Genomic DNA, 18,483 nt, shown 5'->3' with positions numbered 1-18,483 from the left:
GAAAATTAATTCAGTTTTGCTACTCTACTATTTTTAAGCTAGAAAGAGTTTAGAAACCGGTTTTCTAAAGTATTTTCTTTAAAGAAGTGTTGGACACTGGAACTCTTGATTTTCAGTTTGTTCATTGCTCTGTGATACCCTTTCTTAAGTTTCAGTTCTGTTTTCACCACCTTTATACCCACTTTTATTTTCTGAGTTCAATCTCATTCATTATCATTCCAGTTCGATTATATACTAACTAGGCATTCGTCATTTCAAGGCAAGCATTACTTTGCAACATTCGTGACTCCATAGTTAGTTCAATAGGTTCAACTTCCTGCAGGTGAGTGTTTGAACCGTTGCCTTATCCAGTGTTCTTCTTTATTTTCTTTTTACGCTCGTAATTTTCGTTAAAGTTTGTTTTATGTTAGAAGGTCCCACGTGGGTGGTTATTTTAGAGTTTATCTTTGATATCAGTTCATGTTATTTATTTGTTCTTGGTCTTTTATTATTTCCTAATGTAGGTGTTCTGTTTACGGGTAAGGTACAGGTAGTTTGATAAAATGTTGGTAACATTGTCTTAACATAACAATTTTTTTTTTAAAAATAAACATTTGGATAATAAATCAGAGAGTTATGAAGTCAAACCACTAGACTAGCTTGAGAATATGACTGGGTAAAGGTGGGGGAGGTCGGAGTAAAATTGATTTTCGGAATAGTAAATGAAATAGAGCAAATGTTGCCTGCTGAAAGGTATTGGAAGGCGATCACATAGGAGGTCGGTAAAATTCAGTCTGGTATCCCCTATCTAGTCACGAGGTATCAATGAGTTAAAAGAAGCCTTATTCAGGTCCCCGGCATCTTTGAATGCCAGAACCCTTAGTCTTAGGCTCTTATGATGTGTAGATATAATCAGATTTTAAGAGGTCGAAAAAGTCCTTATCCGACTCCCATACAAGTAAAAGAGATCGGAGGAGAGTTCTTATCCAATTCTCAACCAAAATTTTAATAAATATTTAAAAGAGATCGGAGGAGAGTTCTTATCCGATTCTCGAATCAAATTTTACTAAATACATAGAGATCGGAGGAGAGTTCTTATCCGATTGTCATGACCAAATTTTAATAAACACGCAAAGTAATCCCACAAATGAAAACCGCAACACAACACCAATTCACTAAGGTTGTCTCATTTACTTATATATCTGGGTAATCCGAATTAGTGAAAAATCAAATATTCCCTTTTCTCAAGAGGATTAACATCTCCATTCGAACACCCCCCTAACTATCGATTTTAATTTATAAAAAGCGTAAGGTTAAATCTGCTCACCCTCATTGAGGGACGAGGTGGGGTGCCTAACACCTTCCCCACCCGTTTACGGACCCCGAACCTAGAATCTCTATTTTTGAAGTGGTTTCATTTTAATTTATTTTCACAAATGGTTTTCTTTAATTTCCCTCAAAATTAGAGTGGCGACTCCTCACTCTTTCCCACTTCGGTGAGTGTTCGTCCAGGTGACCGCAAAACACCTTTGCGAAATTTATCTCAAAAGCCATTCTTTATCTCAAAAACCATTCTTTGTCTCACTAACTATGTAAAACTAATCCGCAAGGGCCATCTTCAGGGTGATTCTAACTCCCTATGGTCGGGGAGGTCGAATCAGCGTGCACAGTACACTTCACAATAATGAATCTTTTGAAAGGGCCATAACATAAAACTTAGATCTAAACTCTAATAAGAGGAGAATCTAAGCCTGTGCATGTACCATGGTAATCAAAATACAACTAACTCCATTGTCTTCTCAACAAATGAGAGAGATGGGTAATAACCTAGTTAAGCATCTATAGTGAGATATAAAATGATATCACAATCCTTTTAGTGAGCATAAATCACAATACAATTCGATTCAAAGTCAATTCCAATATTCAATAATTTTTATGCTCATCACAATTCAAATAATAAATTTGTATTTTTCCATGCAAATTGCCCATCACAATTCAAAACATGTTCTATCACAATTTTCCAAAACATAATTTATTCAATTCACAAAAATGCTTAATACTTGTGAAAATACCATTTCACAAAGCTAAATTCATACATACTATAACAATTTCAATAATCATTGAATTAAATCTAATGCTTGTTAAACATAATACATAAGAAAAATATGTCATTTAATCATATGAAATATTCAGAACAAAATCAGTTAAAAACTAGTTGTGCACAAACCTCTGATAAATGCCTCTTGGCTCTGACTCAGTGTTTCCTTTCCCTTCCCTGAGTCTTTGCTAACTGAAACATACAATTTGAAGTATTTTAGTACTCATTTAAATTGTCTCTAACAAAAAGGCTTAATAATTAATTTATTGAATTTTATTATTTTTCTTAGTCAATCTAAAATGTTGACCCTTGATGCACTCTAAGTGGATTTGGTTTAATGTTACCAATATGTCATATTTTATAGCCTTTTAGTGTTGGTACATGTTACCAAATTCACTTTCAAGTATTTTGTATTTTATTGCAATTTGCTGGATTTCAGTATACTAATTTGACCTAGCTGGATGACCTAGTTCCCTCAGTTTTCGGGTTTCAGTCCATACTACAAACTTGTAGGTCTATGTCTTATTGCACGCGGGGTAAAATTTCAAGTCATTCTGAGTTGTGTAGACCAAGTTATGGTCAATTTACCAATGCTAGACAGAATGCACCAAAATGGTAACTTTAGGTCATTTTTAGGTCACTTTTGGTTTGGCCAGTTTTTGGATCTGAACTTGTGCAAGCTATTTGGCTTGGTTCTGGCCATTTCTGGGCTTTGGTGTCTTCATAAGAATTGTAAATCTATGTCTAAAATATTCATGGTAAAAATTTCAGGTCAATTGGACCTGTTTTGAGTAAGTTATGGTCAAAATACTAACTACTGCCCAATTGGTCAATTTTCAGGCTTTCAAGTCACTAATCCGGATTTGGTCATTTTTCAAGTTACCTTCTAGGCAGAATTTAGGTAAGCTTCCTTCATGAAAGTTGGCACATTTTATGCCTAGTTTCACCTCAATTGGTCTCATACCAATTGGAGTCACACACTTAAGGTTCTAAGCCAAAATATACACTGCCCTACTACACACTCCTCATCATTTACCAATTACATATTCAACACTTACCAACTTACTTCCTTCATGCCAATTTTGGTTTGTACCTTACCATTAACACCTTTAACAAAACATTTTTGGTCATTTTGGATAGCCTATAACCATTCTCAATATGCACACTATAATACATAATTTTTCAAAGTCCATTTACATCATTTAACCACATGAACATACCCCATTTACATACCCAATTCCAAACCATTATACACATATCCATACTGCCATCAATAACAACATCTTAAACAACCATAAACAAGTAAAAGCAAGCTACATATACTGAATTTCCATGGCTGCCAAAATGTACATCTCTATTAAAACATCAAACTTTAAAAATTCTTTCATAAATCAACTACCCACAACCTTGGTTACACTTTTAATGAAACAAGAATTAAAAACACTCACTTACCACTTTTGAAGCTTGATCAAAATCTCACTAAACTTCTTAAAATTGCTATCAAACTCTCCCTTGCAAGGTGAGGAGCAAAGTTAATGAAGGAACTTAGTGGAAAAAATGGCTAGAACATGGTGAACTTGGAGTGTGGACGCCATGGATGGACCTTGGGAGAAAGGTTTCAACTAGTTTTGCAAAGTGAGGCTGAAGATGGGTTTTCAGCATTCCAAGTGTCCCTTAAGGTGTCCCAAAGTTAAGGTTAGTGGAGCACTAAAGAAATAAAATGGTTACTTATTCCAAGTTTTTAAATTCTCACATTTACCTCAATTTTTTTCACTATTTACCTAATGGACCACCATTTTAATTTTCATGGTATTTTCAAAGTTTAATATCATTTATTTTTAATGGAAATTTATGTCAAAAGGCAACTCGGGGTGTCAAATGACCACAATGCCCCTATTCGGATTGCATTCCTGATTTTTCGATAACACCGAATTTTGTCGTTTTCTCGATTTTTCGTTTTTCTTTGTACTGATTAATTGATTTTTCTTTGATATTTCTAATGATATTTTGTAACACTCCTAAGTTTGGTAGTGCGTTCTACTGTTCTGGTGACCAGTGTTGTCTGGACAGCTAGAATGCCTAGAACTACACTTCGATATGAGTGAGGAGACATTAAATAATGAAATACAAGAAAAGAAAATACAAGAAAAATAAAGGAAAAATAATAGTAAATAAATGCAACTAAGTTAAGCCAGCCGAGAACCCTAGCGATGGGTGACCGCACTAGGAAGTCACGGCGTGGACCGTTGACTAGCCCTGGACCACGGGAAACCCTGAAAAATATTTTTAGGAGTTAAAGAGACATCAATTGGAGTAGAAATATCATTAGAAATATCAAAAAAAAAATTAAATAATTAGTACAAAGAAAAGCGAGAAATCGAAAAACGGACAAAACCCGGTGTTACCGAAAAATCGGGAATGCAACCCGAACAGGAGCATTGTGGTCATTTGACACCCCGAGTTGTCTTTTGACCTAAATGTCCATTAAAAATAAATAATATTACACTTGGAAAATGTCATGAAAAATTAAATTGGTGGTACCTAATGTAAATAGCAAAAATTGGGAGTTAAATGTGAAAAAATGGAACCTTAGAATAAACAATGATTTAATTCTTACATAGTGGTCCACTAACTCATTTAAGTGGACCACTAAAGCTTCATTTGGGCAGAATATACATCTTCATCTTCAACCTTAGAACCAGCAGAAAATTTGCTCCCAAAAAACTCCATTGACGCATGGTTGAAGCTCCATGCATATGAGATTCAAGCTTCTTTCCTTCTACCTTCCTTCATCAAAGTTAGTCTACACCACTTGGGCAGTAGATTGGCAGCAAGAAGAGCAAGTTTTGGTGAAGATTTAAGAAGTCTCATCCATAGGTAAGTTTGAGTTTTTGATTGTTGCTTTGTTAAAGTTTGTAAGGGTGTTATGGGTGTTTGATTTATGGAGAAATTTTTGAGTTTTGATGTTGAATGGGAATGTGCACTTTTGGCAGCCATGGAAACACCTTGAAGGCAGTTTAATTGTGCTTGTAAATGGTGAATTAAATGATTGATTAAATGTATATTGTGTAGGAAATTGTTTGGGTAATGTATACTTAGTATATGTAAATGTAAAATGAGATTTAAAGCTTGGAAAGTAATGGAATGTAAGTGTACCATTGTGGCAGTTTGTTAACTCTTGAAGAATGCTGGAATTCATGCTTGGTTTATGGAATAATGATGTTAAAATGTGTTGGTTGTTATGGCAGTTTGAATGTATGTATAGTGGTGTGAAGGTTGTATATGTGAATGAGCTTGGTTATGGAGTTAAATTGTTGTAAATTGAGTTGGGCAAATTCTGCACTTGTTGGTGCACATTGAATGTAATTGTAAGCTGCCAAAATGACCTATAATGTGTTGTGAATTATGTTGAGGTCATGGTACAACCAGAATTAGTTTGAATGTTAAGTTTGGTGAGTGTTAAAAGTGATGTTTGATATGTATGCAAGAATTGCAATAAGGCAGTTTGTATTTTAGGCCTATAACTTTAAGTGTGTGGCTCCAATTGGTATGAGACCAATTGCAGGTGAAACTAGGCACAAAATGTGCCAACTTTCATGAAGGAAGCTTGCCAAAATTCTGCTTGCAAGGTAGCTTGAAAAATGACCAAATCCGGATTAAGTGCAAATGAGGCCTGAAAATTGACCATTTGGGCAGCAATTAGTGTTTAGGCCATAACTCACTCAAAACAGGTCCAATTGACCTGAAATTTTAACCATGAATAGTTAAGACCCATGTCTAAAATTCCTATGAAGACACCAAAGCCCAGAAATGACCATAAGCAAGTCAAACAACTTTCACAAGTTCGGTCCAAAAACTGGCTGAACCTAAAATGACCTAAAATGACCTAAAGTGACCAATTTTGATGCAATTTGACCAGCAATAGTAAAATGACCATAACTTGGCCTACATAACTCAGAATGACCTGAAGTTTTGCCACGTGTTCCATAAGACATAGATCTACAAGTTTGTAGTTTTGACTGAAATCCGAAAATCGAGGGAACTAGGTCGTCCGGCTAGGTCAAACTAGTATCCCGGAATCCAGCAAATCGCAAGAAAATGCAATATACACGAAAATGAATGAAATCATGTTTGAATATTGAAGAGTGAAATTCAGTCAGCTTGGGTAACCTAGGGTTTTGAGTGATTTGATGAAATTAAACTTGAATTCAAGCTTGTGTGCAGGTGTATACAAGATTTGTGTGTTGATTTAGCATGAAATTGTATGAATTTGGAAAATGAACAATTAAGGTTTTGGAAAAATTAGGGTTTTGGTACTATGAAGTGCAATTAGGGTTTTTGATACCAAATTAAGGTCATTGATGTGCAATTAAGGTGATTTGGTGTTGATTTGATGAAAGAAATTAATGGAATGGTGAGGTGTTAATGTGTTGTAAGCTGGACAGCTTGTGTCTAATGCACTTAATTGCTCATAAGTTGAGCTACACAACTCCAATTGGTGTGAAACTAATGGGAAATAAAATCTAAGACATAATGCTCTAACTTTTATGAGAGAATCTGCCCAGAAAATGACCATAGTATACCTCAAATTAGGCTTGAATTCGGATTACCAATTCTGGACCTAGAGAAAATGACTATATGAACAGTACTTATTCAATTAGGCATAATTCACTTTAGGAACTCTAGGAAACTCTAATTTAGGTGATTCTTAAACTTATGGAATTCTAAGACATAGGAGACAATTCAAATGGAGAACTTAAAGCCAAATTATGACCCTAACTCAACTAAATTGCAAGAGAAAATTGGTCCAGAAAACCTATCTAGATTCTGGACTAAACCTGGAAAATGTGAAGGATTAGGCATCCAAATAGTTTTGGCAAAATGGCCATAACTAGAGCTATCTAAATGAAAATTAGGTGATTCTAAAGCCAAAATACTCATAAAACATAAAATTAAAAATGTAATGTTTGGACCTAAATCCAGTTCTTAGGGCAAAGTAGGGGGAATGTTGGGGTAAGTCAGGAATGCCAAATATGGAAATCCTGCACTTTAACAAAAGTATCCTGTAACCTCTGAATGGTTAACAGATCATAACTTCCTCTACATAACTCCAAATAAAGTGATTCAAAATGATTTGGAAACCTAAGACAGAGACCTAAAACATTGTTTTAGGAACTAGGCCAAATTATTAGCTTAAGATGCCCAGATATTGAATATAAATTTAAGATACAAATCTGGAAAATCTAGAATTTTAGAATATGACACCTAGAATAGTGTTTAGTAATTTAGCCATAACTAGAGATCCAGAACTCCAAATTGAGTGATTCAAAAATTAAAATAAAATTAAGACATAGAGAAACAATTTTCATGAAGAACACCTCATCAAATTATGGCTGAAACTAGGTTGAAATTGGGTTCAAAAGTCAGGGTACAAAACTGCCCAGAACTCAAAACTCATTGAAATTACAAAGTTAACTTAGGGATTCATTAGACATTTAATTGATTAGTTATTGGCAATAGTTGGAATAAGTGTTGAGACATTCTACTTGTGTATGTTTAGTCGAAAAAGAGGCTTTAAAGGACAAGGAGAAATAAGTAAAGAAAAAGAAGATTCATTAAAGATTTGTGCACAACTAGCCTTTTCCTATGTTTTTAAATTTGTAATTGATTTGAATGAATTTTATATGAATGAGTTATGATTTTCCTTTGCAATTGAGAACGTTAATTTGTTGAATGAATTTTTATGAGTCAAATATGATTTTTCTTATGCATCTAAGAATTATTTACATTGTTTTGAAGATTGTGAATTGTGAAATGAATTTATATTATGGAAAGGCAAATGTTGGCCCTTAATTTCAATGTCGTAAGGGGGTGGGCCGGTATTTGAATGCGTTTTAAAGTGTTTTTGTGAACTTGATGTGTTGCTAATCATGTGCATGAATTTATAATAATTAAATATGTTTATTGATTTGTAAATGCGTTTTATAAATGGAAATTATTTTAAATATGTTTTGAAACCACAGTTGACATGGCAATGTGATTTGTATTCCTCATTAGCTTGTCTAATGAGATGATATTTAATGTGATCTCCTCCACTTGTTAGGGCTGAGTTTCCTCCCTCTCTGGCTTGCCAGTTGAGGTTGAGTTCGGATGAGTACTCATTAGCTAGCTAGCCTTTGGTGCCTCCTTTTAGCCTCGGTTATTGGGGGCAGTGTGCTTTGTCATGGTGTACAACATGACATCTATTAGAAATTTTGTGTCATGGGCCCAACAGTGTGAATTGTTGACAAGTCCCTTAAATTATGCATACTTGATAAAAGGTGAATGAAACAAATATTTGTTAATGGTTAAAAATATTTTATTGCTTTCATGGTTTAAGAAAAATGTGAATATTTTAAATGCTTGATTATGATTTGGTAAATTGTGATTACTTGATCAAAATGCCATTCAAACAAATGATTTGCATGATTGAAAATATTAACCTTGGTTTTATGAATTACGAAGAATTTGAATATTTCAAGCTCTTTGTTATGATTTGACAGAGCATGTTTTGTATTTAGTTTTAAATTATTAGTTAAACACCACTGAGTTCACCGCTTAACGATAGCTTTGTATGCTGTCGCAGGTGAAAGAAAAGATAGAGCAGTTGAGTGAGCCTACGTGAAGCTGTGACTTGAAGCTGAGTTGGAGTTGTCTCTGGGTATATCATAGGTATACCCTTGTACATAAGTTTTGATGTAATTATGTAGCTATATGTATGTAATTTCATTCGAGCAGTTGTACAGAGCTTTGTAATATTATTTTTGAGACCTTAATCAAATGTAAATTATTATAATATTATTCTTGTGACTTTGATCATTTCTAAGTTTTGTGATACTAATTTCCTTAATTTCAATGGATGTCAATTCATAATCAAATGTTTCTTGTATTGTAAACGTAAAAGCTTCATACTTTTTGGTTCGTGGATGAAAGAAAGAAAATTTTTGAATAATGATTTTTTTTTAATTATGTTATATAATTGCCACAGGTGAATTCAACAGGTTTTAAAATTGTGATTTAATAAAATTACAGCCACAATCACGCGAATTTTTTGTAAAATTTTAAAAATATTTATTTATTTCTAAATAAGTTTTATGGCATGCACTTAAATTGAAAACACTTAAATAATTCTTTTACCACCATATTTAAACTTAAAAATGAATTTGTTTTGTTAAAATCCCTTATAGTATTATTAAAAGATTATTGGTAGGTGAAGTTTGATAATTTATTAGGTATACTACGGGATCATGTCATATCTTACAGAAGGGTAAAGTGTGACAAGGGTGGCCAAAAACCAATCACAAAAAAAAAAAAAGAAATCTGAGTTGTTTTTGATAAGGAAAAGTATTTCCACTATCAGAATGAAGGGCATTGGAAAAGGAATTGCCCTGAGTATTTGGCGTCTTTGAAGGACAAGAAGGATAAGCCTTCAAAAGGTTTGTCCATATCTTGTTATTTAGATTCAGATAATACTCATAGTTTATCTATAGCTTGGATTTTAAATGCTAGTGCAAGTACTCAGATATGTTTTGATATGCAGGAACTAACAATCAGTGAGTGCTTGGAGGCACATGATGTTAGACTTTGGATTGATAATGGAGCAACTGTTATAGTCTCAGCCATAGGGTCTAAATCAATGTATGTAACAACCCCCGATCCAGCAGCATGACGGTTGAACCAAGAGCGTTAACTGTAATTCACACAACCTGTAAGAAGGACTATATTTAAAGTGCATATGAACAATCCAGATTTACTAAGTAAAAATTTTTCTCACTAGTGGTTTAAGCAAAATATAATATTTCCAACATGTCATTTACTTTGTGATTACATCAAATTATATAGACATTTAAGGTTAACATTCATTGCATTTTGTTAGCATTTAGTCTCTTTATATGTTTATTTTTATGTGTTTTCATTATTATCTTAGAAAACATGTTAATCCAACTCAGTTCATTAATTTTTATATTTTATCAGGTACTTTATGTGGTTCTAGAATCAAAGATGGGTTTGGAAGAGATTTAGAGGTCAAAAAATAAAGAATACAGGGCTAGAAACATTACACGGGCCATGTAATGATACACTTGAATTGTATAGATGTTTTTAAGCATATTTGTATACTATCTCATAGCATTTAGGCAAGTATTTTCATGTATAGTAGTTGATTTCATTAGTTTTTGTAATTTCTATTATCAAGCCCTTAATTCCATGTTTTTTGCATCATTTCAGGTGTTTGGGTGAAGCCCCACAGTATAAGAGTGCAAAAGGAAGCTTAGAGAGGTCAAGAGACTGAGTATTGCTATTGATACAAAGTACACGAGTCGTGTAAGCCAAGCCTCAGACCCGTGTAACCTTCTGCCAGAAGAAAGCCAGATAGACAATGGAGAAACAAAAGTACACGGGTCATGTAATTAGACCCGCATAATCTATAGGGACCCATGTAAGTCTCTGTCAGGGACAAGCTTAAAGAACCTTATGGGAACAATAGTACATGGCCCGTGTAACCAGGCCCGTGTAGTTGGCGCAGACCCGTGTAACTCTCTGTGCCAATGCAAGACTCCGCAGTTCCACTCTAGCAAGTGTAGTGACACATGGGCCATGTACTATGCGATAGTCAGTTTTATAACTCGAATTCCCGCTCTTGTTTTCTTATTCAAATGAGACTCTTAAAGCCTTTTGGACTCAAAATGACCTAACCCTAGAGCAACCATTATAAATAGAAAAGAAAAAAATTAGAAAAGGGAGGCTCTCTTTTATCCTTTGACAGCACTTTTGAGGAGTTTTGAAGGAAAGAAATCCACACTCTGCACTCTCTCCAGCCATCTCGAGGAGAGAAACATCAGTACCAAAAGGAGTTTTCCTGCTGAAGCTCTACAAGATCAAAGCTGCAAACTCTCTTCGGTTCCTTCGTTTCATCTCCCTAGACAGATTTTTATTATTTTATTTCTTCTACATGATTTTCTTTTTACTATTTTTACCTTTTATCATGATGTTTGCTGAACTCACCATGAGTGAGTAGTTTCTTATTTTGGATTTGTGTCACACCTTACCCCTCTGTGAGGCATAACATGATCCCGTAGAATACCTATTGAATTACAGAACTTCACCTTCCGATAACTCATTAAGTACACTACAAGGGATTTTAAAATCATTTTCTTACTTTTTGGAAGTGATGAGCATTTTTGGTAGAAGTTAAAAACATTTAATTGAAGTTTCAAAACTAGTTAAAATTTTTATCCATTTGTATTTTTCCACAAACTTTGGAAAAAAAAATTTCGGCAGAGTGCCGGTTGTATTTGTAAAAACTAAAAAATTTTTACCTATAGAAAACACTGCCAATAATTGTTTTCACAACTCCCAACCACCAAAATAACTCAGTTCAATATAACTCAAATCAATTCCACAATTCAATCAAAGTTTGTCATCTCAAAATATTTCATAATTTCATTCACATTGCATTTAAAATTTAATTTACATATACAGGTCTTAATTTACAAAAAGAAAATTCAAAATAATATTATTACAGTTTACTATACAACTGCTCAACTTTACATTAATACATGTGATTTTATAATATTTACATCAAAATAACTGGAAGGGTGTAAATAAACACCCGTACAAAGAGGTCTATGTAGTCCTCTATCTCAATAGCAGCTCACTCTGCTGCTTTCTCCTTGCTCTTATCTGCGACAGCAAAATAAGCTATCACTAAGTATAAAAATACTCAGTGGTGCACAATAAAAATTCGAAATGTATTACATAAAACATTCATTGATAAATCAAAATTTAAATATTTCGCAAATTATCAAAACCCATTATAGCACAATTTTGTTCAAACAATTTAATAAATACAGTGTTGCCAATTCATACACAACTTAAGCCATGACACAAAATTTCCGATTAATGCCGCGTTGTACACCATGACAAAGCGATCAACAACCCCACTAATCGAAATCAAATAGGAAGGTGGCTAGCTAGATAATGAGTACTCTTCCAATCTACAACCTCAACTGGTAAGCCAGAGAGGAAGAAAAATAAATGATCTCAACCCCATAGATGGAGGAGGAATAATGTGGTACTGTCATGCTAAGTGTGAACACAAATCAATTCAAAACAATGTACTGAAATAATTTAGGAAAGATCCCAAACAATTTCAGTAAAAAATCATTTTTTTTTGCAGTCACAAAGTGGCAACACAATTTATAAATAATACAGCGTTTTCATAAAGCATAACAAGCCAAATTTTCACTTAGAAAATAATTACATAATTTCAGCTGAAACACACAATTGATAGTGTTTTAGTATCTTGTCTCATAATAAATCCAATAATTAAATTCATATATGCTCAATTATCGCCCCAATATGCTTAAACTTACGTTCTTAGAAATTTTCATGTTGGGGTTATTATTTATGGCACTATTCAAGTCAATTTATTGACTTTCTAATGCTTAATAGGTATAGAAAATCCAATTATACCCATATACCACATTTTGGTTACCAATTTTGTTGGTTTTAGTTGTTCCTTCAAATTTTAGGTCTCCTAAGTACAAATTTCAATTTTTCAGATTTGATGTTCTGTTTTGTACTGTTCCATTGGTCACGTTGCTGTAGAAATTTGGCTAAGTTTTCTTCATAGAAGTTGTTCCTTATTGTCTTAAATTTATTTCCCTTTTTGAATCACTCCATTTGGAGTTTTGTAGCCTAAGTTATAGCCATTTGAACATAGCTGATCGGATTTGGTTTTACCCAGAATTCTGGGCATTCACTGGATAATGACAGTTTTTGTAGGTTGATTACAGGTGGCTTTTCAAACATGTTATAGTCAAAATTTGAGTTTGTTTTCTTCATGAAAGTTGTAGGGCTATGTCTCATATTTCGATCGGTATAAAATTTAGGTCATTTGGACCTTCCTAGACCAAGTTATGGTCATTTATGTAATCACTGTTTATTTAGTCATTTTTGTTTAGGTCAATTTGCCAATTTCGGATTTGGCCTAATTGTTCACTAAGTTATGGTCACTTTCTGGGCATGATTCCCAAATGAAAAATGTGCCATTTTATTTCTAATTTCATTCCCAATTGGCCTCACACCAATTGGGTTGGTAATTTTCAGTTTTGGTCCCTAAAAGGGACCTAGGTTAAGCTGCCTGCAGATTGAACTTCACTAATCCGAATTGGAACTTGGTTCCAATAATTCATACACACCAAATGGTCACAATTGACCATTTCTAAACTCAAATAAGGTCAATAACATCATTTGTCCAATTCTCAAATATTTCTTCAATTTTTCAAAATCTCCAAACCCTAATTACATACATTTCAACTCTAATGCAAATTTAAAGTGTATATTCATGATTTTTACACTTAATTCACTTCAAATAACCATTCAAATCTATCAAACTCATTCATATCAAACCCTAACGCTAGCTGGATGAATTTCATGTTTGGTCCCTCAACAATTATTTTTGTTTGATTTTAAGTTGATTTCTAAATTAAGTGAACTAAAAGCACAAGTATTAAACTAGAATTTCAAATTAAACTACTAACCTCAACTTTGATGTTCCACTTCCTCAATTCTTTCCTTTTCTCCTCCGTTGTTCTTGTTCAATCCTCTTGTCTAGTTGAGATAGCAAGGTTTTTATGGTTTAGGGTTCACTTTGGGAGGTTAAAATCAAGTTATGCAAGCTTGGAAATGGGGTTTCAATGGAGTTTTTGGGAGAGAGAAGTGACAGAGAGATGGGGACTTTTTTTTTGAAGAAGAAATGATTTTCTTTTGTTTTTTTTGTATGTCATTTATCTCTTTAAATTAGCCATTTGACTTAGTCCAAATTTGTAGGAAAAAGTAAATTAATTTTGACATCATAATTGATGTCCTCACATGATGTAATAAAACTTTTTCAATTTCTTCTCTTTTTTTTTTCCTTAGTTCTTTAATTTAATTCTTGATCCCAAAATTTTCTTTTCTCCAATTTTATTGGACAGTTAGATCAGAAGTCAGCTCTATAGGTGAATTGACCAAATTGCCCCTCACCGGTTCAATCCGGTTTGCAAGTTATTCGATATTTTTTTTGGATCTCTGACCTAATTATTTGACCTGCTTAACAACTCTTTTATGTGATTTTCTCTTTTCCACTATGTTAGCAATAGTCCTAAGGACAGTAGCGTTACATTTTACGGTTCAAAATTTGAGCTTAGACTGACCTCGCAGTCATTCTCGAGAAGGTCATCCATCACTTTGACTCTTGGCTCATTTAACTTCTTATGCTTTGTTTTTCTTCTTTATACTTAACTATTTGACAATTACTAATTATTTGTGTTCAGGGTTTATCTAGGTGTTTTAAATGTAATTCTAATGGAACAGTATAATTTACTAGTCTAGGCAAATAGGGGTGTTACAATTTGGGAGAGTAATGCTTGTAATTATTATTATGGATGAACACTAAGTTTTATTTATTGGATTTGAGATTCGTTTCTTGATTTAATTTCTTGTGATCTTAATGCATGCTATGTGCTGATACCCACTTAGCCATGATTGTAGATGTTAATTGAAGGACTGAAAGGTGAAGATTAATATTAGAAAATCAAGATCTTGAACCTAGAAATTCTAACCTAGACATAGGCTGATACCTTTATGGAACTTCAAAATTGGTCAAAGATCTTAAAGGATTTTAATTAATTTGATCACCATGAAAGTCGGGTTTGAGTTAATTAGAATACACCCTAGATGCCTTGAGAGAGAATTTAGGATAACTTAGAACTGATTTCCATTAAGGAAAATGATCCTCAATTTAGTAAATAAATGAGATAACATCCCTAGTAAGATTCAAGTGTGAAATCTTAATTTCAGAATTGTTTCAAATAAATCATTTCATTTTAAGTTTACCATTCTAGTGTTTAAGGTTAACAAATTTCATTCCCTAAGTATTCGATAGCCTAGATAGTCAAAATTATTGTGTAGATTGGTATTTACTAATCAAATTCCTCGTGGGAACGATACTCTACTCATCACTTTATTACTTGTTAGTGATCCATGCACTTGCGGGGTTGTAAAACCAGCGTAACATGTAACCTACCCCATGTAACTTCCTGGACCCCGTGCAACTCTCTGGACTGAAGAAATGTGAAAAAATGAAGTGGCAGAAATTTGCATGAGGCGTGTATCACTACACAGCCTGTGTAAAGTCCCCTGATAGCAATTCAGATACGACTTTTCTTGATTCCAACTTGACCCGGATGGACTCCTAATGCTTCTAGGACTCTGAAATTAGGATTTTTACACCAGATATAAATATAACAAGTCAAGAATTGAAGGGAGAGAGAATTAACATTCAAGAGCCGATTTACATTCAAGGATGCACCTCAACTTCAAGGGAAGCAAAGGAGAAACAAGATCTGCAAGATTGCTAGAAGGGATTTTCAACTGAAGTTCTAAAAGTCCAAGGCTGCAACTCTCTTTCTGGGTTCTTTCACTCTATTTTCTTCGCATTTCTTCTTTTTATCTTTTTATAAACTTGATTGTAAAGCTCACCATGGGTGAGTAGGTTCTTTATTCTAGGGTTAGGGTGTAGGACTCTCAATTTCATTATGGATCTGGTTTGATTTTATTTAATACATTGGGTATTTTATTTTTTGATTCAATCTCTTGTGATCTTAATGCATGCTATGTATTGGTACCCACTTAGTATTGATTACAAATATTAATTAAACGACTAAAATGTGAAGGTTAATACTAGAAAATTGGGATTTTGAACTTAGGAAATCTGACCTAGAGATAGGCTGATGACCTCTGTGGAGTCCAAAATTAATCAAGGATCTTAAAGGGTTTTAATTAATTTAATCACCACGAAAGTAGGGTTTAGGTTACTTAAAATACACCTTGAGTGCCTTGAGAGAGGACTTAAGATTACCTAGGATTAATTTCCATCAAAGTAATAATCTCCCAATTATTGAATGAATTATATTGATTTTATAATTGATTGAAGTGTGAACCCCTAGCTATAGAATGCCTTTGTCCATTAGTATTTTATTTTAGTTAATTATTTAGATTTTATTTCTTTCAATTTAGATATAATTATTATTTCTCTATAATTTGATCGTCTAGATAATTAAAATCACTATAGTTTGGTACTCAACACGGTCCTCGTGAGAACTATACTCTACTCATCACTTTATTACTTGTTAGTGATCCGTGCACTTGCGGTGGTTGAAAAATCAGCAAACAAGTTTTTAGCGTCGTTGCGGAGGACTGGTGCTTGATATCAAACGATTAGTGATTTGATTACCCTAGACATTCTCAGTTCATTTATAGTTTATTTGTCACACCCTACTCCTCATAAGATGTAACATGTTTCCGTAGTACATCTAATGAATTACTGTACTTCACCTATAGGTAACCCATTAAATATACTACAATGGATTTTAAAACAATTTTCATTCATTTTGGAATTTGTGGGTAAAATTTTTTTCAAATTTTAAAGACCTTCATTTAGAGTCCAAACATAAAATCAAATTTTTGGATATTTAAAATCTCCACAATTTTTATAAAAATTTCGGTAGAGTACCATTTGTATTTTGAGAAAATAGTTCTTCAAAACCTGAAATTAGAGACACTCCCAATAAATTTCTCAATCACAACTCCATTTGCAACCACCAAACTTCAAATCAACAACAATGCAACACTTCAACTCAAAATCCAAATTTCAAATCAAGAATTAATATTTCAAAACATTTCATAACTCATGCACTTTGCATTTTAAATCATTAATTTACAATCATAAACTAATTTACAGATGCAAAATCTCAAAAATAATATTATTACAATTTTATCTATACAACTGCTCAAATTACAGAGATACATATGCATACTATCATATTTACATCAAACTAAACTACCAGGGTATAGACAAATATCCGTACAAAAATTCTTCAATTATGCTCCTCTCTAACTGTAGCAGCTCGCTCTGCTGCTATGTCTTTTTTTCTATCTGCGACAGCAAGTTAAAGCTATCGCTGAGTATATAAATATTCAGTGGTGCACAATAAAGCAGAAAACACATAATATAAAACATTTATGAACAAATCATCATTCAAAAATCTCATAATCGCATTTCACAAAATTTTTTTTTCTCAAATCACATTTATAACAAATCATAATTTTCAAAGCTTAATATAACACAACTTTGATCAAATAATTCAATAATCATAGTGTTGCCAAACAATAACACAACTTAGGCCATGACACAAAATTTTCGAACATGCCGTGTGTACATCACGACAAGGCAAACACCCTCACTTATCGAAATCAATGAGGGAGCTGGCTAGCTAGCTAATGAGTACTCATTCACACTCACCCCTCAGACTAGGAAGCCAGAGAGGGAGGAAAATGATCAAATATCATAGTCACCCCACAAGTGGAGGAGGAACATATTAGTATTGCCATGCCAAGTGTGAATTAAAAACAATTTAAATCAAGTTATTCAAATATTTCATACAATTCACAAATTATATTTCATTCCAAACTTTTCATTTGCAAAGTAGGCAACACACTATTTTTCAAAAAAGATTTTGAAAGCCATAACTAAATTCAAAACCATATTGTTCAAATATTTCATACAAATCAATAATTAATTATCATTCCAAATTTTCATTGTAAAATAGGCAACACAGCATTATCAAAATTCATAATGAATAAAAAAAAAACATTCACAATGTATAACAAATCAATTTCCATTATGAAAATTATAATTTAAAAATTTTCTTGCACAAACACAATCAATTTTCAAAATCAAATTTCCATTAACAAGTGGCAACACCATAGTTCTCAAAACCCATAATTAACACAATGCATACAAATCAAGCTTTTAGTGAGAAAACAATAATTTAAAGTTATTGTGCACAAACCTGGACTTAATCGCCTCTTAGCTTTTCGGGTCTTTTTCAGCTGAAACACAAAATTTATAATGTTTTAGTATCTTATTTCATAGTAAATTCAATAATTAATTCATAAATACTTAATTCTTGCCCAAATATGTTTAAACTAACATTCTTGAAAATTTTCATTTTGGAGTTACTATTCATGATACTATTCAAGTCAATTTGTTGAATTTCTAAGGCTTAATAGGTATGGGAACTTGAACTTCACCCACATACCACATTTTGGTCACTTAATTTGTTGGATTTGGTTGTTTAATCTGAGTCTTTTAGGCAAATTTGCAATTTTTCAGTTTTGGTGTCCTAAGTTGCACTGTTCCATTGGTCACTTTACTGTTAGAATTTGGCAAAACTTCCTCCATAGAAAATGTTTCCTATTGTCTTAAGTTTATTCTCCTTTTTGAATCACTCCAATTAAAGTTTTGTAGCTCAAGTTATAGC

At 33.1% G+C, this 18,483-nt stretch overlaps 1 protein-coding gene across 1 annotated transcript in view; it reads left to right on the top strand.

Annotated features, from left to right (window-relative positions):
- The window catches only part of LOC131172954 (uncharacterized), a 32,872-nt gene extending 23,087 nt beyond the window's left edge, over positions 1 to 9,785 (top strand). Inside the window, exons 2-3 of the mRNA XM_058134589.1 lie at positions 9,477 to 9,552; positions 9,607 to 9,785. Coding sequence (XP_057990572.1) covers positions 9,477 to 9,552; positions 9,607 to 9,785 — 255 coding nt within the window. The remainder of the gene's footprint in view (positions 1 to 9,476; positions 9,553 to 9,606) is intronic.
- The last annotated feature ends 8,698 nt before the right edge of the window (positions 9,786 to 18,483 follow it).

Source organism: Hevea brasiliensis, chromosome 14 (assembly GCF_030052815.1).
Source record: "Hevea brasiliensis isolate MT/VB/25A 57/8 chromosome 14, ASM3005281v1, whole genome shotgun sequence".
Lineage (NCBI taxonomy): Eukaryota > Viridiplantae > Streptophyta > Magnoliopsida > Malpighiales > Euphorbiaceae > Hevea > Hevea brasiliensis.
Note: the sequence above shows the minus strand (reverse complement) of the source record. Positions and strands in the feature narration are given on the sequence as shown.